Raw genomic sequence first — 24,119 nt, 5'->3', positions numbered from 1 at the left:
TTCCATTATAGGGAGGAAATTGGCTCAACCAACAATCAACCATTAGGCTGGAAGTTGGTTGAGCTGGTTCTTAACCGGTTATGCGAGTCAACCTCGATTCTTGGTCATTAATGACGAGGAGAGGTAGCGATTACATGGCAAACATTAGACGGTGCATGCGACCTCCAAGTCATTCATGGGACGTCCATTTCGTGACATTTTATAGCCGCAAGATGAAATGCGCACATGAAGGTATGTGAGAATCTCCGTTTTATAGTCACAAGCTCAAATAGTCAACCTAACAGTTCACAAGGCACAACTTTTTCTCACCAGACAATCTTAATATTGATCTAATGATGAACGGATCGTAATGTTTGATGGCCATAAGATCTGAATTAGATCTAAGAGTGGAAGTTGGTGCTACTGCGAATAGCCGGGGTGTTAGACAAACTCAGAGGTATGGAGAGCCTATGCAAGATAGAAGGAGGGGGTAGGGGAACCAGGGTTGGGGAAGTGGTTCGAACTCTTTCGTTGGTGGTCTGTTTGTCCATCTTCCCCTTTTGTTTGGCTGCAATTTTTGTGTGTGTGTGTGTGTTTTCTCCATTTTGCTGCTCTGCCCTGCTCTGCTCTGCTCCGCCATGGCCTCTCTCCAGGTATACCTTCTGCCTTCGCCTTCCATTTCATGGCCTCTCCTTCTCCCTCTTTCACCTCCTCCTCTTCCTCCGAAATTTCCATCGCACTTTCCTTTTGCTCCTAGCCCCCCATCGTTAGATTTGCTCATGGAACCTCCGCGAAAGAACCAGGGACTCATCCCTTGAGTTCAATCCGTTTTGTCCGCGCTTCTCTCGGAATCGCGCGTCCAGGATTGCTTTGCGCGTCCCTTTCCCGGAAGAATTGGGCCCATCGCGTTCGTAGTTTGCGTTAGTTGGGAGAGTATGTCGAGTTTTGCGCACTTCTTGTTTCGCTTTTTGGCCTTGATCCCCTATTCTTCTCGCCCCGTTTCTATGGCCGATTCTGCTGGCCAAATGTGTTTTGCGCTGGACGCTGGGATTGATCGTTGTCTTCTGTTCTTCAATATTGGCAGATGTGAGGCCTTCTAGCAGCAAGCGGCTTATCGAAGCCTAGCACCAAAAATGAGGTGAGAGGTCTCAAGGGATTTCTTCCAAGTGATTATGCAGTGCAAACCTTATATTTGCGAAAGTTTAATTGTGGTTCTTATCTTGCCTGCAGGCGAAAAGAGGGAGTCCGTGAGGGGGCGGAGTGACTCTCTCGTGGTGCAGGTCAAGTGTCCTGCACCAGGTAAGCCTAGACTTTAAGATGCTGCGATCCAGGCTAACAGGCTGATTTGTGTTTTGGGTTTGCCTGTGGCGGATAATTTGCAGTTAACTCTTCCGTATCTTGAACTCCAAGACTCTCCATGTGTGTGCTGCAGCATGTTATCATAAACAGGGTAAATAGCAGTGTGCTGCTTTATTGCCAAATGCAGAGGTGAATGTATTGGGTTGAAGTTAGGTGCACGATCATGTGCCAAACTAACTGTGACTAGGCTACTAGAATCTGAGATTGCCATTCATGAGGTATATGCAATCAGTCAGGATGGTATCCACTTCATAGGACACTAGTATGCGCAGCGGGAAATAGAACTACTCAAAGGGGAAGTTGGTTATCTACGCTGTTTCTCTCACAAGAATCCCATCTGAGCTTGGTAGTCTGCGGAAGAACTGGGGAGAATTGCATTTTGATTGGGCTGCTGCATGCTTCATTTTAAAAAGAGGATGTACTTGTATGTGTGGGTGTGTGGATTTGTGTTTGTGAGAGCATATGTTTATACTATGGTCTTCACCCACTGTTGGGCGCTGATTACATCAATGGGATGCCATAGTAGCTAGTCCCTACTATGCATGATGGAGTTTATGGTTTTCAACCTTACGAGTGACTGTTATGAGATTGAAACTGCACTTTTTAGAGGATGAGTTTGGTCATGTTCCTGGATTCATATAGATATATGTACTTTTATGTAACAATTCTCTGTGGATGCTGTTGATTGATGACTCTGGTACTCATTTGTGATCGTGATTAGAGAGTTAGTCCTGAATAATCCTTGGTTTTAGAAAAGACTTTATCATGTCTCAAAATCCAATAAGTGGAACAGGAGAGGATGCTCATGACTGGGAGGTACTCTGATTTATCTGCGTGGCATCAAGGGGAGTGAAAGCAGCAGCCACTTCCTTTCCTCCTAGCTTAGCCACAACGAGTTGGGAAGTATAGTTTTTATGTAGGCATGTTTTGAGGGGGCGTTCTTTGTTTTTATGTTGAGAGTTTCTTGCAACATTGTCATGTCATGATATGACTTTTCTTCATTTAGTTTTTCCTCAGTATGATGGGGGGGAGATTGCAGTTTATCTTGGCACAATCTTTCAGGTGAGCAGCCTTTATTTCCAGGCCGCATACAATATGCTAATTAAGCTCTAGCCTTACCAAGGGGAGGTTGTATCTCATAGGATGAGAAGAGTGTGGGTGTGTTGCTGATCCATTGGCCAGGCTACTGTAATATGTGTCATGGTAACTGTGGGGAGACCTGCCTGATACATGTAGCAAGCAGCCTATTGTCAGCTCACATTATAAAACTTCTATGGAAGAGAGGGGGCATGCCCAGATACATTAATCAGAAAGCTGTCTTAAAATTTGATAGAAGGAAAATACCATATAGATACAACTTACAAACGATTGAAGTTGGGTAGAAAGGCGCAACAATTGATAATGAGCGATTGGAGATGAGTATGATACTTTACATGTGCTTGGTGGCTCCTTAACTATGCGACGGTTGTGACTGATTTGGCCTCACAAGGAGCAAATCTAGTATTGGACCAGTACAGTACAAAACAGCTTAAGTTTAAAACAATGGCTAATCAGGTAATAGGTTAATGTGTAGTGTTAGTTACTCCTAGTAGCATGTCTAGCGAGAGCTTGGTTAGTAGATAGCCCTAAATTGCTCACATGTGCTATTCTGAGCTTAGAGCTACACTTTTAGGGTGCTTTTTAGTCAGGGCTTTGCTTTGATTGCCATGTGGCTAGTTGTATTCTTATCGGTTCTTGAGTAGATTAATCTCATAAGCATGGGTGCATTTATGCCCAGGTCTAGCACGATTGAAGACCAGGGCCCCATTGTTCTACCATCTTGGACTAAATGATAAGCAACCTTTGCTACTTTGAGATCACCCCTTTAAGCCTAAGTTGGAGCTCTCTCTCTCTCTCTCTCTCTCTCTCTCTCTCTCTCTCTCTCTCTCCCCCCTATGGCAGGACATATGGGGCTCAACAAAATCTATGGCGGAAAAGCTTGTATTGAATTTTGTTAAGGAGTGTATTCCCTGCCAGCAAATAGAGATTCTAATCTCCTAGCTAGCTTGTACCCACCTGGGTGACCTATTCACCTAGGCATAATCTGTATTGTCAAGGTGGGTAACCCTTGAGGCTGAAAACCAGTTAACTGACATCCAAGGGGAAGTTTGGAGAAGTTTCTAAAGGTCACAATAAAGGGGCTGAAAGCCATTCGATCCTCATTATTTGCTATTGATCAATGTGGTGATTGGACTCCTCAATGGTAGCCTGTACAGCTTGAGTTCAGAATGACGCCCTCTAGGTGTGTTATGGTGTGAGGGATGCCATGGATTCCTGTTGGATGTTCTAGCCAGGAAGGGTAAACTGTAAACTTTCAGCTCTGGGGTGACTCAGTGTACTCTAGGGAGGTGAGCCTGATGCGTCTTTTTTGGATGTTGCTTTCATGACGAGTGAGTAATTGCATTCTAGGGGGTGCCTATTTTGCACGAGAAGCAAAGAGTCTCTTCAGGGAGTTGTTTGCACAAAAAGCAATTTAAAGCAAGGATTTGCTTTATTGGAGAAAGCATGGCTCACACGAAAAGGACAAAAATTGCTGTTCCGGGTGTGGCTTCCAGAAAAAGCAGGTTCACTTCAAATCTATGCTTTTTGGCATCGAATTTCAGCCTAGAGCACGATTGTTCTTGTTCCATAGTTCAAGATTGCAGCCAGTAGTCTCTCTTCCATGCCTTAGTCCACGATCGGCTCTTCTCCATCATCCTTTGTAAAAACTGCAATAGCTTTTCCAGTCCCTCAGCCTGCAACTTGTCATACATCTATTGCTTGTGTCTATCTCGCTGAAAATTTGTGAAACTCAGCTAGGATGTCCTCTTGAGTAATGTTGAAGGTGACTCTCATTCTCCCTCAGATTGAATCGTTTGCTCGTGTCTCTTCTTGTCTTATTGGGCAAAGACGAACTACAGCTATGGATCTTCTCAAAACTGTTTTCTTACCTTTTGTTGTCTTCTAGTATAGATGGGCCCATGTTAACGATTGTCCCCTTCACAGGAGTGGGTTTTGATGAATTTTTGGGCGCGTTTTAACTTACCATCTTGATTATATTGTGCAAAAATATTTTTTCTCTAGAAACTTTTCATCATTTCATGTATCTTCCTCTGGCTTGGTTGTTATTTGATTATAGATGCTACACATGCATATTGTGATTTCTGCCTCAGCTTGCATGAGACATGCCACCCTGTGAAATGGTTTTTGTGCAGGGAAAAATAGCACACTATTCAAACCATGGGCTTTACTATATCATAATGCTTTTCTTTTAGACTTTTGAGTTTACTCAGCCGATCTAAATTCGACTATTTCTTCATTTCGCAGGAACAGCAACGCTTTGTGAGTGAAGATCTTGACTGAATATTGAGTAGCACTTCAAGGAATTTAAATTAGTTTTTGCACCAAGGGTGAACCCAGTACATTTTGTCCAGATATTTGTTGCTACGTGTCGAACAAGAGATGAACTCAAATACCCAGACTCTGACTGCTTTGGGAAGGACTGTTCTTAATCCAAATGCTAAAGAGTTTGTTCCAACTTCATTGAGATCGAGTAGTTCATTTACGACAGATGCTGCTGCAGAAGAGACTAAGTTATTGGCGACCCCTAAGTCTGGCAAAGCTTCCTTGGACAGAACTGACTCATCTAATTCATGTGCCTCTGATGAAGAGTGTCGGCGATATTGGCATGCTCAGCTCCCAGATGACATTTTAACTCCGGATTTTGATTTTCTAGGCCAATCTATGGAGGAAAAGTTGGAGTCCTCACCATCTATGACAAGTGCTTCTGGCTACGACTGTTTTACTACATCGAGCGATCCTACAAATGCAAATGATTCACTCACGAGAGATGCCCCGTACAAAGGAACACGATCCATTTTAAGGCATGAACCAATTGTATCTCAAGCCTCAGCTTACAGTTTGTCTGATAGTGACTATATCCCTGAAGCTTCTGTAAGAGCAGGACCTGTGAGGCAAGTGTGGGAGAATCAGCATATGTTGCCTTCGGGTCGGATACCATCATCTGGTATTTTCAATGGGCAGATTTTGAGCAGTGGAAATGGCCTGAACTATTTGACTGATCTTGTTGAGAAACGGCTGACTCTAGAGGAACATGGTAGCATTGATCCTGTTAGCCTACTTGCCAGTCAATTTCCCGGATTTGCTACTCAAAGTCTGGCTGAGGTATATCAGGCTAATGGTGGGGATTTACGTTCAACGGTTGAGATGCTCACCCAGCTAAAGGTTTGTTTAGTTTATCTTATGAAGAGGAGTTAAATAATGGTTTAAAGATTATTCTCTTTACTGATTAATTTTCTTCAGCTGCAAGAGGATGGGGGTTCTCGGCGACATGTATCACCCCAACTGTCTTCCACTCCGAATGTGAAGTCTCTTGATTTCCCAGGTCTCTCAACGCCAGACCTTGTCAATAGATTGTCACAGTTTCTGGAGGATGCTGATGCTCAACGACCTGCAGGTAGAGTATATGTAGCTGGTTATCCATCTTTACTTACTGTTTCCATAGACCATGGATTTTAAGGTGATTTTGTCTGCTGTATATGTCACAGACGTTGCTTTAGCTGCAAGGAAAAATGTTGCTCCATGGCAATATGATAGAAATGGAGGTGCCGAGTTTCCCCTAGGATCTTCCAGGTTTCCATTGGGCTTCAACAACTCCAATGGAGACTCTGGAGTCTCCCATGATGAGAGGTTTGAAAATTTTCATCACACACGTCGCAGTCATCGACTCCCATCACAGAATTGGCTGGAAACTGGGGAGGCAGTTGGTAAGCTAGTTTTAATCCCTCCTTTGTATTTCTGTAGGGTTTACCATTGTGTTAGTTCATTCCATCATTATTTTCAACATCATTACGGGTCGCTAGGATGCTTGTCATGTAATGTGATGAAGCTTGTTCTTTTGCAAGTTCAACTCTTGATTTTTTTTCACCATGAAGCTTGACCTTTCTATGCAATTGAAGCTCTAAAGCTAAAGATGTATGCCAGTTTCCCACTCTACATAACTCACCAAACTTATATATACCTGCAGGGAGTATTTATTCAGAATTGCGGGAGGAAGCACGAGATCATGCTCGTGTACGAAATGCTTACTTTGAACAGGTGGTAGTTGTGATTTGATGAATTCAACCTTTGATGCAAGCAAGCTACCTTGAACATTTAAACAGTTAGTAGGATTTTCCATATGTTTCGAAGCTTGGGTGAGTGATGGATTTTGCAAAATTGGCACCTTATGACCATATATATGTTTAGCTTTCCAGTTGGGAGAATTGTTTCGGCATTGTTGAAGCTTGTAAATAACTCCTTTACATCATGATGATATCATGGTGGTGAAATACCTCAGTATCAATAATTGTTGCAATCATGCATCTGCCCACCTGCTCAGATTGATGCACCTAGAAATTTAGGCACATCATGCATATGCTGACTTCTTGAAGGGAAGTGGCGAGCACTATTATGGTGTGCGGTGGAATAAGCCTGAGCATATATCGACTGTGCTTGAGGGAGCACTATTGTGCTGTTCTGTGGAATAATCCTGAGCTTATATTACCGTGCTTGAGGAAGAAGGAAAATGGCAAGTAGTATGATGTTGTTTTGTGGAATAAGCTGGGCTCTCCACTATGTTGGAAATTCAGGTCTTTATGGAGATCGTATTGGAAAAAGTCCAAGTGGCACAATATAGCAACTCAGCTTTTTGTTGTTGTGAGCAAAGGAAGCACTGTGAAGGCTACTGAGTTAAAAGTAATTGTTGAAAAACTTGAAGCTGCAAGCCAGTTTGAGCTGTGCTTGAATGAAGCATTTGAATTTGGGAGCTGCTAATGTCACATCAGAAAAAATCAACCGTAAAACATGAATGGATTCTCTGGTGTAAGCTAGGAAAACGATGCCTTAGTTCCAAGATCTTGATATCTTGACCAGGTCATCACAGAATTGCCGGAGAAGTTTCCAAGAAAAGCTGGCAGCATGAACACACGTGCATATTATTTTGTGAGGGTCACCCATATGAGCAAGTTGTTATGATCACTACATAGTTTGAAGGAGTTTGTGTTGGAAAGTTCACCTCCCCATCTGTAAATGCTAAAGCCCCCGTATGAGGAGAGCATGGGGGGGGGGACCTGGGAACTGATGGAAGGCCACATGGGCAGCACTATGGCTGCCATGGGGGCGGAGATCAGAGAGAGAAAGGAGCTACTGATGTGGTGATGATGTCAGCAACAGTACAGGGGATGCCATGTGGCTGTACGGGGCTGGAAGGAGCCTTGCAAGAGGGGTCAGAGCCAGCCTACCAGGACTGAACCAAGGCAGGACAGGAGGGGCTGGACCTTGCAGTAAAATGGAGGCTTTATGCCCTGGAACAAAGGCAATGGAAAGGGCAAGTAAAGACCCTTATATAAGGCCCTGGTTGGGCTGGTAGGGGCAGCCAACCAGGGCGGTTTCGGAGGCTGTTCCAGTCAGCCATTTACGGACTGAGTCGGTCAGCATAAGGAGCTAAGCAGTCGGTATTTCAGAGGGCCCTTGGGGCCTATAAAAGGAGAGGCCCTAGTGTTGGGGAACTGAAGGGAAAGCATGAAGTGAACACAAAATGAGAATGCTTGCTTATAGAATGAAGAAAGGTGAGGTCCTTATGTAGGCACCTCTTACATGATCACTGACATCACTGATCACCTCTGAGCTCCACAATCATCTTCTCAATCTGCTCCTAGATTCTCTCAATCATCCTATGTGGCATCTACCACCACCTAACAGTGCTTATGGGCACCTAACTGTGCCTCTAGCACACACACACATAGAAACCAAGGTGTGTCTAGGGCATACACCTTGAGATATCCCATCATACCCCCCCTCAAGGGAATGCCTCAGGCTATGTCAAGGATACATCTAGTCTCTTAGTTTCTCATGCCATCTCATGGTGGTCAAGGATAAATCTATGGCTAGGTTCTCATGCTAGCAAGGGGTTCCCAAGGGTGTGAAGGAAACAAAAGGGATACAAAAGACCTTCCAATGGTTATCTCCCTTGCATGTACATGCACACAATGTCTGCATGAGGTACCATGGAGCAAAACACATACACATGGCCTACATCATACGGTGACCAGAGGTATTTACAAAACACAATAGTTTATTTCATTCATTTTGGAGGACTATCCAGGCTGAGTACCTTGACTCAACATGAAAAAGGGAGATCTGGAGCATATATGGAGATGATTCAAAAAGCATAATCTTCAAGGATGCCTCATCTTGTGGAGGCACAACTGAAAGTAGATTGGCAGTTTCTGACTTTGTAGTTGCTTCCTTTTTGGCTCTACAAAACTTTTCACGGTGATTGTTTTTGCCACAGTGTTTGCATGGATTGATCTTGAAGCAGTCTTTTGAGAGGTGATTAGTCTTCCCACAATGTTTGCAAGGTGAAAACTTGTCCTTCTAGATTTTTATGGCATAGGCTGTGTCATTGCCTCTCCGGAGTTCCATGTGCCTTTCTTCTTCTTGAAGAGCAAAAATAAGACCTTCAAGATTAGGATTAGGAAGATTTTTTAAAGTGGTAACAACATGATCATAATCTGCAGGCATACTCTTGAGCAACACTGCCATTGCATCATCTGTAGTGATTGGAGAGTTGATAGAAGCAAGTTGAGTCATGAGACTCCGCATATGATTGACATGGGCAGGCAAAGGAGTGCCACTAGCCATCTTCAATTCAAAGAAAGCAATCTTAAGTGACAATTTTGAGATGTGAGAGCTAGCACCAAAAATAATATCAAGCTTCTGCCAAGCTTCAGAAGGAGACTCTAAATCAGAAATGTGATGAATATAGTCATCTCCTAAGGCAAGAGCAATGATGCCATAGGCTTTCTCCTCTCTAGCAGGATCTTTTGCCGGGTGTGTTGGAGCTAAGGATTCTCCAGCATTAGAGGCTTTTGAAGAAGAAGTTGAAGCCGGTTTGACAAGCCCCCAGAGGTTTTCCCTCATCAATGCAAACTTAACCTTCATCTGCCATGTGTTAAAGCCTTTACCATTGAACTTATCCATATTCAAGATGGTAGCCATGAGAGAGGCTAACCCAGAATGGGCAGTGTCTACTCTCTTACAAGGCTAGAAAGAGTTGAAGAGCTTCAAAATACAAGCATTTAGAGTAGCAAAGGCGTGCAACCAAATTCCATGCTACAAAACATAATGGAAATGATGTTTTCATTTGCATGCTTCATAGAGGTGGCTAAATGAAATTATTCCAAGCAAATTCAGGTGTAGCAACTTAAAGCAAAGCTGTAGCCACAGTTGTACTGATGCTATTCAATACTTTAAAACATTAGAAATGCTAAAGTAGCATCTAATGTAGCATCAAACACAAAACCTTGTCAAAACTTTCCAAAACAGAGGCCTGAACTTGGAGGGCTTGTATCTCACTCTTCAAAGCAAAGAAAACAGGGCTTTCTGAAGCAAAAGAAAGCTCATATACCAGAGAAGATCCAGCATAGAGGTTGGGCGAAATGGTGCGCTGTTTTGCCCGGGGGAGTTGCTGCAGGCTGAGTCTGTGTTTTGACGTTTTCTCCTTTGTTACTGAACCAAATGGGCTGCAAAGTGACTCAAAATGTTCGTCTTGAGGTCGCCCATCTACTTCTAAGAGGGCTCGAGCAATGGTGCAGCAGGCAGGGAGTATTCTGCAACAAAAAGATGGCAAAAAAATGCGCTATTTGGGGAATGGCGACCAGCAGCGACGTCCTTTCTTCAATTCCTTGCAGGTGAGAGTTCGCCCATTCGAGGGGTATCTCCAGCTAGAAGGGCTTGGAGAATGGCGGAGAAACGAGGGAGAACAAGCTCTAGCAAGATTTGGGAAGAAAGGGAAGAAATGGTGAAGATGAAGAAGAAGAAGATGGAGAAGAAGAAGATGATGTGGCACAAATGGGCTCAAGGAGGATGAAAGGGCTCTGATACCATGTTGGGGAATTGAAGGGAAAGCATGAAGTGAACACAAAATGAGAATGCTTGCTTATAGAATGAAGAAAGGTGAGGTCCTTATGTAGGCACCTCTTACATGATCACTGACATCGTTGATGACCTCTGAGCTCCACAATCATCTCCTCAATCTGCTCCTAGATTCTCTCAATCATCCTATGTGGCATCTACCACCACCTAACAGTGCTTACGGGCACCTAACTATGCCTCTAGCACACACACACATAGAAACCAAGGTGTGCCTGGGGCATACACCTTGAGATATCCCATCACCTGGGCCTCATTTTGTATCCAACAGGTCAGCCATCAGAGGAGTAGTAGGAGCTGATGGAGTAGCAGGAGTACACCCTCAGGCCTACATCTAAGAGGCAGAGGAGACTAGGAGTTGCTGCAGACTGAGTTCATCAAGGGCTGGACCTTGGCTGTCTTCTAGGGTAGTTGTGATCTGGACGGAGAGTCTACATACGCTCGAGGTGGAGCATGCGGGCTCAAGTCTAGAGATATCCGGAAGATAGTAGAAGTGCCTTGTGGTAAGATCAAAGGACCACACTCTAGTGGGACTTTGGATCTATCTCTTTTGTATTGTGTCCATAGCTTTGGACGGAAATATATTGTTTTGGTGGGTTTCTATATCTGGCTGATTCATTGTCTATTGATGAGTCTGCACATCTATTTGATGCACATTAAGTAAACAAGTTTGTGATTCCACTCCCCACACACACTGTGTGAGCTCTTGGGCTATTCTATTAGTCTTCCACTGTGCGTACCCTCTGTTGGTCGATTTCTGACAGTTTGGCAGGCTCTTCTGTGCTACATCTGGAGAGCCAAGAGAACACTGAAATGACCCTTCTTAGTTCTGTCACTGCTTGTACTTGAGATAGATATGAAACCTTGAAGTATTGTGGCATGTCAACAGGATAGCAGCAATAAACTTTTGCCTGCGTGACTACTGCCTCCATTAATAATGGTAGGGTGAATGCCTTATTGCTTATGGTTTGTTCTTTTCTGGGCATACCTATATGCCAGGGAACACTGTGCCCTCCCTCCCCCCGGGGGGCTGCTCCCTCTCCTCCTTTATCGGGGCTCTTTGTTACAATGAGATACAAAACCAAGGTGTTGAAGCAAATCTAATCGAAACCTTCCAAATTTGAAACCAACTGAAAGGTGTACAAGTCATGAAAATGAAGCTCAAGGCTAAGCAGTAAGTTTATATACAAAAGAGTATCTCAAGAGATAGCCTAGCTAGGGTGTTCAAGGCTCCAAGGGCTCTTCAATCCTGAGGGAAGATGCTTCCACATTTACCACTCGTTCCACACATCAGTAATATTTAGCCAATGCTTTGATTAAGAGACTCTGATTTAGCATAACTGTGTACTTCTAGCTCACTGATGGAACTTCAATTCCAGAAAACAATGTAAATCTGCTACAGATTTGCCTCGAAGTTTGAGTACGGTTGTTGATAGGGAGTAGCATTGCATAGGGTCAGAGTTGCATCAATAGTGGGAGCAGGACTGCATGAGAAAACGGCTGCCACAGGTCTGTGTGGAAGGGTAACTGCAGGAGGAGCTGCCTCAGCAGGGCTTCGTGGTGAAGGAGCAGTAGGAGAAGCTGTACTAGAAGGATTGCGTGAAGGAGTTACTACAAGAGGAGCTGCTGCAGGAGCAGTTTCTGCAAGGGGATGGACTGCTGTAGGAAGAAAGACTGCGTGGGAGAGAAGCTGCAGAGGCAGGAGGCTGGAGAACATGCACCAGCAAGAGGGGAGAGTGCCAATTTTTTTTGGTGGGGTGTGTGGGGGGGGGAGTGTTTCTTTTACAGGTTTAGACAGGTTGAGGCTTAAGCTCGCAGCGTAATGAGGAGACTCAGCAGAGATAGAGAGGCTGAGCTGACAGGCGTGAGGGTAGTAAGGGCTGTTGTCATGACAGGATCGGGTTTTGCAACAGGTATGTTCTATTACATGGACAGATATGTTTTGATTGGTAGATTGGGACAACTCTAACATGTAAGCTTTGACCTAAAAGTCCCTTGAGACCTTCATGGTAGTAGGTACTCTATCAACCAAGTGTTGGTCAAATATGTTCAGGAGAACACGGATTATTGTTGAGGGCTATCACTTCTCTTCACAAAACACATATCCACTTGCTTGATAATTCATTTATTACACCTTAAGGTCTTATGTTTTCCTTCTGTTCGGTTAAGTACTCGTTGGCTACGGTCTAGCATTTGAGTGTAGACCCCCATTGAATGGGTTACGGGCATTAGTGTCCCACAAGTTGAGACATATCTCTATATGAGAAACATAAATACCACACCCCACCCGAGTGGTACTTTATTTTTTGACATTTCAAGTTCCTTAAATTAGGATGTTTGCCAAAAGAATGCATATGTTTTCCTATTGTTCAATTAGGCACTAGTTGACTAGGGTCTAGCATTTGAGGGTGACCCCCATTGAATGGGTTACATGCATTAGTGTCCCACAAGTTGAGACATATCTCTATAAACCTTGGGTGTGGCCCTGTGAACATGAAATATTGAAAGAGATACAAGACAAGATGACAAACAAATAGGCCTACTAGGTTATGTGAGAAGGTCAACATAACTTAAAATGACCCTAGACTAGCCCCTTAGAGATAACTGTCAGAAATCTAAGGGTGAAAACTTAAGTAAAATCGGACTAGTATTGAGCTCCTAAATTGAAATTTTTAGTCAGGCAAATAAAGAGTTGTTAAAATAACCTTGTTCTACATGTGGCATGCTGATGTGATAGATATGGCATGTTGAGAGGTGGCATGGTGATGTGGCAGCCATAATGTGGCATGGGACACATGGCAGCCCATGAGTTGATACAGTACACATCTAGCCTATGGGGACATGTGGAGGGCCTATGCATGAACCATTGCACCACTTGTCACTACAGGAACTCAAGTCCCCCATTCAGCCTACCTTTCATACACGCGCCAGCCCCTCATACCAAATTGGGCAGCTACAGACCCTACTCAGCCTCTCCACCTCTCTGGTCTACCTACTGTTCATGGTGGCATGGTGATGTGGCGGCCATGATGTGGCATGGGACACATGGCAGCCCATGAGTCGATACAGGACACATCTAGCCTATGGGGACATGTGGAGGGCCTATGCATGAACCATCGCACCACTTGTCACTACAGGAACTCAAGTCCCCCATTCAGCCTACCTTTCATACATGCACCAGCCTCTCATACCAAATTGGGCATAATTCCCCTCAGCTACAGACCCTACTCAGCCTCTCCACCTCTCTGGTCTACCTACTGTTCAATGGAAATTGCGTTAAAACATATTACCTGATCTCAAGAGAACAATACTAAACATAACATAAAAAGCAATTCAGAATCGCTAAGAAGTGTGAGGACTACATCTTTATCAAGACTCCTTGAATAAGCGGCACACATGATTGGAAAACCTACCGTGAGGGGCCTTGTCCTTGTCCATTCAAGGGGGTAACGTTTTTAGAAAGGATCTGCCATCTTTTGGAGAATATGTGATCAAAGAGAAGTAACTAAATGAATTCTATGACCCTATAAAGTTTAAGGGTCCTATATATATCAAGTTCTGAACCGACAACCATTATTAATAGTACAATTTTGGTTGCACATATTACAAACAGGGCTGTTGATGCTGTGCACCGATGAAGTCATTGGGGATCTTAGCAATTTTCCTGCTATTGATGATAGACTTTGATTTCTGAGCATGTACATGATTGCTTGAGTTTTCAAATTGCATGTTTGTTTGGTTGAGTATGATGAATCTATGACGTCAAATTTATATAATTTGCTCTTTTTTGTGTGATATGAATGGCTATGCAGATTTCAAATCTTGATGCGAGTTCCGACCATCTGGTATCATGATAATCATTTTTTGTTGTTAGTGGTGCTTTTGTCATATTAGGACTTTTTTCGAAGGAAATTTGCTAGACTTTTCATTGTGCTTATAAAGCCGGACGCATGCACATGTAGGCACAGATGCAAGTGTGCATTTGCATGTTCATGCGAACGTGCATGCAGGCACGTGCACACACATAAAGTCACATTCACATTCATATTGATACCCTTGCACGTGTACCTTTACTCATATTATGCAAGGACACTCTCATCTATCAAGAAGATTTGTTGGAGCCATATGTTTATTGTGGAAGCTGGTGATTGCTATGAGTACATACATGATGATTGCTGGTACATTTGTTGTGTATGATCTTCCACATTGCACTTTCTTAGAATTCAATGATTCAAGGCAACAAAGGATATAATTCCTATTTCTAGGACTAGGCAGCTTATATCAGTTGCCAAAGTAGGCAGCCAAGGAGCCACCAACGGGCTCACTCCACGGCTGAATGGCGAAGTTGGTTTGGTAAGGTCTATTGGATTGCTTGATTTTGACTTTTGCTTGTGTCATGGTGCTTTTGTTGGGCTCCAAGTTTGGAGATGTCTTTTTATTGATCCCCTAGGTGGGCCTGCAGATGGCTCTCAATGCTCCCCAACGTGGGGTTTACAAGGACAAGGTGCGCTACATATGAAATGTAGAATGATCCCTCACCCCACGTACCTAGCTCATGTCTGCTAGGATTGGGATCTAATTGTAGTGATGACTTGCCTGGCTCACCTCATATGACTTGCCTGGCTCACCTCATATGGAGGTGTGCATGTGGGCATCTAATGATTGATCCACATGCAAACCTATGGACATTGACATGGAGCTTTGGCATCTCATATGGAATCCAATTTAGGTGAGTACTTTAGATAGCCTAGCCTAAGTGCCTTAATGAATATGGTGGCATTTTTGTCTTATAAAGGTCGATGAAGTCTATAAAGTAACAACCAACTTCAGTCCTAAAGGTACACTTTTTAAAGTACTTCGTGTGGAGAGAAAGCCTTGTGAAGTGCCCCAAAGGGCAAGGAACTCACATGGATTGCATGCATGCGCTACAGCCACTCACAACCTATGCATATGCCCAAGTTTCCCCTTTGTCTCTTAGCCTTTTGAGCTTGCGAGTAGCCCATTGCCTAATCTCTACTCGTTTGTGGCTATTGCCCAACTTGTTTGCTCTCTATGCTTTGGTGAAGCTATCACATCTCTATCTTCAACCCTACATCTCTCTCTCTTTTTGATAAGGAGAAAGATTTAGAATGTTATGATGCACTATCTCCCTTCATGCCCTTTGCATCCTTCTCTCGCGAAAAATCCCTAGCTTATATCTCAATAGGGAGCAAACTTCTAGCGATGAAACTCTGCAAACTAATATCCTTGGACCTTCTGCTCCACGTCCGGTGCAGATAGTCCAGATTGGCGCTCAAGTCTAGTAAAGTTTGTTCTCTCAGATGCTAACTACGCAGCAATAGTTATCGTTGTGAAGAACCGGACTTTTCAAGAATGCATGTGTGCAATGTATGCCAATTGGCCCTCCAATGGGGGAAGAGCGCCCTCGTGAGAGTATTTGTTTCTCTTTTCGACCTACATGCAAGGTGGGAGAGAGAGAGCAGAAGAATGCAAGGTGAATAGAGAATGCTACATGAGATTCACAATGAAGGGTGATACCCTTTCATTAATGTCTATTGAGATCACTCAAGTTCCATCTTCCCATTTACACCTACCCTCAGTCTTTGACCCATGCATCTACCAATCAATGCACCTTAATGCACCTTTCCCTTCCTATTGCCCCTAGGACCTAGACATGTGTGTGCACATAAGTGTTACATGTTGAAATTTGATGCCGTCTGAAGTAGTGGCTCCAGCTTGACTAGCCCTATCTATTTAGATGATCCACCGCCATAACAATTCGGTTTGTGCCCATCATAAATACAGATACATGTCACACCATTGGTGTATAATATCTGTAATAATAAATTTCTAATGCCTACTAATCACGGATTAGTGATTTCTCTTGTCATGACACTCCCTCTTGCTTGAATGGGCAGAAGTCCTCATCTGGATCCTTTCTTGTCTCTTTCTCTTGTGTACGCTTTTCTCTTTTACTTCTGCATTTGCATCGCCTCTTCATAATCTGCAAATAGTCTTCTCTTGATAATACACAAATAGTCTTCTCTTGATAATACAGGAGTCTCTTCTAAATCAGAACTTAAATTTCATCGTCAAGTTCTGGTTACTGCTGATGCTGAATATTCAGAATGCAGAAGTACCACTGCGTTGCCTCTTCAATATCTCTTCATGCTCAGAATCTGAATACCATACTGCTGAAATCTCTTCATATATATCTGCTCAATAACCTGAAACATATCCTCAATAGATGAGTCAGTAGTAAAAAGATTCTCTCACTCGAATGTGTTATTGAAGTAGATAGACCATGGTCATAGATGATTTTGCATTGGCAAATTGCTTAGTCTAAAAAACTATCGATCATCAATCTCTTTTTCTAACTCTACATTTATTTCGGAGTTTTGAGAGCTTACTTTTTAATTCATGAATTCAATTAGCAAACATTGTTCTTATTCTTCGTTTGTAGCCTACCAAAAGACTCTTTGAATGAGATAAGAAGGAATAAGCTAGAGGTGCTTGATCAGGCTATGCACTTTCCATGATCGTAGGATATTGGGTCTTCGCCAGTTGTACAAATTGAAAAATAACCATAAGAACTCCCAAGCCCAGTACCGATTCTCTAGTGTAGGTTAAAGCTTGGGCAAAAGGACTCTGCTTCAAATGCGACAAAGGGGGCATTTGTCAAATGCTTGTCCTTTGAATTGATGGTAAGGGCAGAGGCGAAGTAGTTGTCTACTTGATTGAGTCTTGCATTGCAAGTAAGCCTTGCCACATTGCTAGTTTGGATGGTCGTCGAACATGGTGTGCGGCTGCTGGGCACCAGAATTGGGGCTGACGATTCAGCATCTTGTATATGCAGTGGTTCGTCACAACAAGGCTGGGGTTGACTTGGTTGGTCGATAGATTGTGCCTCAAGTTCTAAATATTCAATGAAATCTGAATACCTTCTCTTCGAAATCGGTCTAGCTCTTTGATGGCCAACTACCTAGTCATCATCCGCTTGAATGCGAGCTGCAAAGAGGTCTCAACAATAGGCATGATTGATGCTAAGTGGAATGACAATTGAGTAAAGGTGTTGTGGTGAAGTTGCTTGAAGCATTTGCTACGTGCAGTCTGTGGGGGCATACTATTGTGATGAGGAGTGAAAGGGGAAGCAAAGGTGTCAAGGTCGGAGCTCTGATACCAATGTAGAAAAGGGCTAGGGGGAATATTAGAGAAAGGGGCTAGAAGAGTGGATGTGAGAGGGAATGAGGGGGAGAAGGAAGGAAAAGCGGTAGGGGGAGAGAGAGAGAGAGAGAGAGAGAGAGAGAGAGAGAGAAAGAAAGAAAGAAAGAAATTTTATTAAAGTCTTCGGGAGACCGTGAAGGTCTATGAGACTAAAGATAACTAGTACAATGAGCATAATGGTGGCGGTCTCAAAACGGTCCGGCCAACCGTTTCTTCAAAAAAGTTATGAAGGATGGTGTGTCTAGTCCTGGTGCAAAAAATGTGTATCTATCTCCAGATGATACAAAAAATGGCACAAAAAAATGGAGCAGAAGGGGGGAGATACAAATATATATATATATATATATATATATGCCTGTGGTGATCATCAGAGGCCAATCATAGAGGGCCCGTCAAATGGGAGGTCGAAAAAACCCTGCGATGGATGATTGGCCTCTGACGTCACGTTGCCTAGTCGAGCTCGGTCGTCGGGGGCGGCGGGAGGCCCTATGTTGAAGAACGAGAGCGACGGTGACCCCGGTAGGGCGTGCTGAGAGCATAGAAGGGATGTCATGGACCCGGATGTGTGAGTCTGTTCGCTGGCGTAGCTGTCGTGGCTCTAGCTCTCGCTCACGTCCGCGTCATCGACTAGACTAAGGAGAGGTATCCTGTGACTGGAAGAAATCAGTGATGGGTCGCTGAGTGTCCTCACACTGTGTGGGCTGCGCATGCTGTCGTGCTCGGAGAGATGCATCTCGGTGGCGGGTCATCTCATGCAAGAAAGCGGCTAGGCACTGCTGGTCCGGGAATTGCAGCATGCGTGTGAGGGGGTCGAATCCGTCGCGAAATAGGCAGTGGTACCGGCCTCGGATGGCATAATAGATAGGGCATTTGAAAGCAAAGTGCTCCTCCGACTCGATCTCCTGTAGGTCGCAAAGTGGGCAGATGTGGCCCTCTCGTGGGATACCCTCTACGCGTCCACTCTCGATTTGTAATCGGTGTGACAAAACCCTAAACTGGCCGAGTGAAATTCGGAGCGCATGGGGTAGATGAATGTGTATAGCCCGGGGGCGTGATGAAACCCTCCTGTGAGATCTGGAGGCAGTGTTGGCGATAGCAATCAAGCTTCACAGGAAGCTCGGGATGAAGAAACCAAGTCCTCCAGGTGTGAAGCTGGAGCAGGTCCTCTCGGATGATCTGGTTGACCTCCTGGTCAGTGGGGGAGAAAGGGGATGGTGGAGCGTTGAGGCTATACTGAAAAGGAGGCAACCGGTCCATGTCGAGGCCCAGTTGGGTAAACCAACTGGAAAGGCGTCTATACCAACATCGCTGGTCCTCATCAGCGGATAAGGCCATAGAGGAGGATAGGGCTAGCCAGGGTAGGCGGAAGCGACCGTCGGAAGAGGAGCTGAAGTCCCTGACCCTGTGTAGATAAGTGATAGCCTGGAAGGCCGCATCAAGCTGTACTGGTGAGGTGCCGAATTCTGCTAAGATGATCTGATGAGGTACCGATGGTTTGCTGCGGATCATCCGAGCAAACATCAGTATCTATAGGCGCTCGACACGTGCCCACTCTGTGTCTGAAAGGTCGGCCCCCCACCATGGGCTGCCGTACATGCTTGCTGGGCGGACCAAGGAATAAAAAAGAAGAGACTTGGTCCGCGGGTCCTGAAAGTGAGAGTGGTAGCACTGTCGCTCCAGTCTGGCAAGAGCGGCATAGCCTCGGTTGATCCTGGCCTGCATGGCCGGGTGCATCGTGAAGATCGGGCCTGAGAATACAACGCCCAGGTATGTATAAGAGTCGACTATCTCAACAGGGTCGCCGGCGAAGAGGAACTGCTCTCGGTGCATAGCAGGTCGGGAGGTGTTGAAGATCATGACCTTGGTTTTCCCAAGGTTGACCTTCAAGTCGTGGGTATCACTGAAGATCTGAAGTCCATCCAGGTGTCGCTGAAGACCAGTAGCAGAGGAGGATAGTAGTACTACATCATCTGCGTAAAAGAGAATCTGCATGACAGCCTCCGCAAGAGAGCAGCCTACACCTCCGAGTGTCCTGATGGTGGTCTCGAGCTCGTCGATGTAGAGGCCAAATAGAGTTGGTGACAAGGGACATCCTTGTTTGACCCCTATAGTGCTCGTGATCTCTGTGGTCCAGCTGGTACCAATCCTAACCCGGCCCATCACCCTCTCATAGAGAGCTACTACCGCCCATATAACCTCCGAGTCGTAACCTAACTCTTGCAAGCGTCTGACAAGGCGGGCCCAAGGAACATTGTCGAATGCCTTGCGGAAATCCACAAAGCAACAGTATACCCTTTGTGTGGCCTCCTCAATGATCCCTCGAAGTGTAAAAATGTGATCGTAAGTTGAGTGATCCGTCTTGAAACCGGCTTGTCCAGATGCCCTGAGGCCGCGTATCTCTGCGCGAGTGCTGACCTCACCATCTAACACTGATGCATAGATCTCAGACATAACATGTCCAATCATGATGGTCCTGTAATTCCCTGGATCCATGGGATCTTCTGCTTTGTGGATGGGTGTGATAGTGTTCAGGGTCCAGGCTCTGGGGAATCCGTGGCAAACAGCTTCATTGAACAATGTTGCCAGGATGGGGGCTAGAGTTTTGATACCATAGGCGACAAACTCTGTGCATAGGCCCTCATGATCCTTGGCTCGGCCGTTGTGAAGCTTGTGCGCTGCGTGGGTGACTCCCTCGGTTGTGGAAAGGGTGCAAGATGTGGGGCGGGGGGTGGCGGAGAGGTCAGGAGGGGGCTGATCAGGGATATCATAGAGTGTGCGTGTGTAGGAGTGCCAGAGGGAAGTGTCTGTGAGGGGGGTAGGGGATCGGCATTCTAGAAATTTAATCCAGAAACCCTTGGAGTTGCTACTGAACAGGATGTTTAGTAGCGTATCCTCATTCTGGCGCAGGAAGGCTAGCTTCTTGCGACGGACTAGGCGGCGATATTCTCGGGTGAGGTGTGGGTCAGCCCTAGCATTTCGCTAGGTCGTGAGTCGGAGTGTGCGGCGTAAGGCTTTACATTCGTCATCATACCAGCTATTGCAAGGGGTGGAGCCAACGGGTGGGGGGCGGGTAGACCGAGTAGTGTAAGGAAAGATGTGGCGGGCTGCATTGTGGAGAGAGTGGGTGATGAGGGCGGCTCGATGATCTAGAGAGGGTATGGTGTCTATGTGTCTGAGGAGAGAGGCTAGGTGGGCTGAGTAGTCAGGTGAGAGGTTATGATCAAAGTGTATATCATGATAGGTGGTGTAGTGCGGAGTGTGGCTGGAAGGGGCTCGAGGTGTAAGGAAATGAAAGAAAAGGTAAGTGTGGTCGGCTCCTGGGGGTAAGGGTGCGGTACGGAAGTCAGTGATCTGTGAGGCTAAAGCAGGAGATCCCAAAATGTAGTCGACGACACTGGCTCCTCCGCCATGTGGGAAACATGTGAAACCAGAGGAGGCGGGCCACCGATCTAGTCCATTGTAGATGACCAGATCATGTATACGTCCAAGATCCAAAAGAGCCTGCCCATATGCAGTAACGGAGGCTCGACTGTCGGCCGAGGAGCGGGGGAAGCCCGAGTCCTCTATGTCCATCTTAGGTAATAGGACAGGATCTGAGTGGAAATCCAGGAGGGATGTTTGATGTGTGCCTGTCCGTGCGTCTGGAAAACTCCACAATGTTGGGGTGGAGATCTAAATAGGGGGATACCCCCGTATCCTTGGGTAGCACCCGTGCGAAGTGTGACGTCTCAGGGAGGAAGTAGCAGACTGCAATAAAAAGGTTGCGTGTGGAAGGGCGTCGTAAGCGGAGCCATAGGTAACGGGCGTGAACATCCCGTCTGACGACGGATATCAGACTAATGAGTGCTGCAACTCTGCCTGAGCCTCGGCCCCGAGAGAGAGAGAGAGAGAGAGAGAGAGAGAGAGAGAGTTTATTAAAGTCTTAGAAAGATCGATGGGTCTATGACACTGTGGGAATTCTAATACAAACAAATTGTGAGGGTGGAGCTATTAAACGAGCATCCACACCAATGCATAATCTAAAAAGCTAGTGCTAAGTACTACATAGTCATGTCAGAGTGATTGACTACACATCAGTATCATCATCATTCTCATCGTCCTCATCACCATCGTCGTCATTTCATCCAGGTGGATGAGACATCGGAAGCATGACGTCAGCAATAGAGTGTTGTCGATTGCTCGTGGGTGTGGTCTTGTGTCGTCTCCTCGTCATGGCAGTGCGCCCAACAAGGGCTAAAGTGACCCTTGTTGGTCGATGCCCCGACTCTGTGGAGAGAGAGAGAGAGAGAGAGAGAGAGAGAGAGCTGCAAGTAGGATGAAGGAGTATGGAGAGCAGATAGGATTAGATGTCACATCAAAAGTGTATAAGGGTTAGATGTATAAGAGAGAGAGCTGCAAGTAGGATGAAGGAGTATGGAGAGCAGATAGGATTAGATGTCACATCAAAAGCTGCAAGTAGGATGAAGGAGTATGGAGAGCAGATAGGATTAGATGTCACATCAAAAGTGTATAAGGGTTCAAATGTGTTTCAAAGAAACTTCCCATGGGTACCGCCTTTGAGGAACTTTGACCACATAATCGAACTCTCGCCTGGTGCACAACCTGTGTTTAGGAAGCCTACATCACAAGTTTGAAAGAGGAGGATGAAATTGGCGAGCAACTTTAGGAATACCTCCGGCTGGATCAAGTTCGGCCTAATAGTCACCTTGGGGTGCACCGGTGTTGTTAGTTAAGAAGAAAGACTTTGGAATGCATTTATGCGTAGTCCAGACCCTTTTGGATTCCTTGACGATTAAGAACAAATATCCGTTACTTCGGATGGATGTAGCTGTGTGCAGCTTAGTACTTTACTAAGATCAATTTGAGAGCAGGCTATCAACACTTTAGCATATGATGAGCAGTTTATTTCGTCCATATTTGAGAAAGTTTGATGTGGTCTTTTTGGATGATACCTTTGTCTCTAGCAAGACTCTTTTTTTGGCGCCATCTGCGGATAGTGCTATCTATACTTAGGAAAGAGCAGCTCTATGCTAAAGAAAGCAAATGTGAGTTCTTGAAACATGGACTCACATATCTTGGACTCGTCATTTCTGTAAATGATGTCCGTATTGACTATGAGAAAGTCAAAAAGATATGTGAGTGGCCAATTTTGAGAACGATTAGAGAGGTCAAATCCTTCCTAGGATTTGTGAACTACTTCCAAACTGACATTTGGAATTATGCTAATTTGGCCCCTTGTCACACTTGTCTAAAGTGGTGGAAAAGCGTAAGTACATTAAGTACCGACCCATAGTGTAGATGGAGGAGCTTGATGTGTGTTTCAAGCAATTAAAACATGTTGTCGCATCAGCTTCTATGTTACAGATATTGGATTCTAGTAAGCCATTTGTGGCTGAAACATATGCTAATGACTATGCTGTTGTGGTAGCTTTGTTTTAGGATGGTAGACCGGCAGCTTTGAGAGTAAAAAGCTAATGAGCCATAGTATAAGTGACCGATGCATGAGAAGGAGCAGTATGCTGTTATTCACAGCATGAAAAAGTGAAGATATTACTTGTATGGCTCTATTTTTGTGGTGTATGTTGATAACTCCACTGATCTATGGGGCAAGAAAAACCAATGGTCAGAGTTGATGCGGAAATTTGACTTTGAGATTCGTAATCGGAAGGGATCTACCAAAAAGGTAGCTAATGCCTTGATCAAAATTGATAGTGTGAATCAGTTTTGCTTCATAGAGAGATCCATTCTGACCTCTATGACTCTCTTATGGGCCTTTATTTCGAAGATGAATTCTTCAAAGGTGTCTAGTATAAAGTAAAAGCTGGGAATGCCTCTCCTTTAGTAAAAGTTATGAGAGTACTCCATTCGAAGTGGTTTGCTTTTTCAAAAAGGTAAGATCTGTTACCTTGGGTGAGAGATACAAGATGGCATTTCTTATTTGAATGTCATGACAGTCCCAGTTCTGGACATCTAGGGGTATAGAGAACTTTGGATATAGTCAAAAGAGCCTTGTTTTGGCTCACGCTTAAGGATGTCATCACAGTGCTGAGTCAATAAAACTGCACGCTTGAGACGAGGCGGATTGTTGCATCCATTGGAAATACTGAGAAAGTAAATAGCAAAGTATTTTTATGAATTTTGTGGTAGGTTTATCACGAAGCTCTCGTGGGCATGATGCAATCGTCGACTGACTTACCAAATTGGCTCGGTTCCTACCTTCAAGAGACTATTGCGCTCGGTTCCTACCTTCAAGAGACTATGACAGCCACCCAACTTGCTCATTTGTTTGTTGAAAAGTTGTGTAGCTTGTTTGGGTTGCCAGCTGAAATATTTATTGACAGAGATGCTGAGTTTATTGGACCTTTCTGGCAGGCTCTGTTCATGCAATTGACACTCAGCTCAGCATGTGTTGCGCTGATCATCTCGAATGAGATGTGTTAGCACTTAGCCGTGGTATGGCCTTGTAGGCTAGTCTTAGGACTCAGTCAACCCTTAGGTTGACCTCATTGGTCAACCATATGGTTGACTTAGGGGCTATATAGGCC

At 44.8% G+C, this 24,119-nt stretch overlaps 1 protein-coding gene across 5 annotated transcripts in view; it reads left to right on the top strand.

Annotated features, from left to right (window-relative positions):
• The first annotated feature begins 557 nt into the window (after nucleotides 1-557).
• LOC147898099 (polyadenylate-binding protein-interacting protein 7-like) overlaps nucleotides 558-24,119 on the top strand; it is a 32,243-nt gene continuing 8,681 nt past the window's right edge. Inside the window, exons 1-8 of one of the 5 annotated variants that reach the window (XM_087378905.1) lie at nucleotides 558-632; nucleotides 1,064-1,117; nucleotides 1,210-1,278; nucleotides 4,684-5,601; nucleotides 5,680-5,833; nucleotides 6,000-6,143; nucleotides 6,404-6,474; nucleotides 14,163-14,195. In XM_087378905.1, coding sequence (XP_087235031.1) covers nucleotides 4,819-5,601; nucleotides 5,680-5,833; nucleotides 6,000-6,143; nucleotides 6,404-6,474; nucleotides 14,163-14,195 — 1,185 coding nt within the window. In that variant the 5' untranslated portion in view covers nucleotides 558-632; nucleotides 1,064-1,117; nucleotides 1,210-1,278; nucleotides 4,684-4,818. Of the gene's footprint in view, nucleotides 633-727; nucleotides 913-1,063; nucleotides 1,118-1,209; nucleotides 1,279-4,683; nucleotides 5,602-5,679; nucleotides 5,834-5,924; nucleotides 6,144-6,403; nucleotides 6,475-14,162; nucleotides 14,196-24,119 lie in introns of those variants that run through there. The other 4 variants (XM_087378903.1, XM_087378901.1, XM_087378902.1 and 1 more) reach the window with 4 other exon arrangements.

Source organism: Dipteris shenzhenensis, chromosome 9 (assembly GCF_047967505.1).
Source record: "Dipteris shenzhenensis isolate YYH24624 ecotype China chromosome 9, Dip_SZ_1.0, whole genome shotgun sequence".
NCBI classification, from domain to species: Eukaryota; Viridiplantae; Streptophyta; class Polypodiopsida; order Gleicheniales; family Dipteridaceae; genus Dipteris; species Dipteris shenzhenensis.
This window is presented reverse-complemented; position numbering and strand designations above follow the sequence as displayed.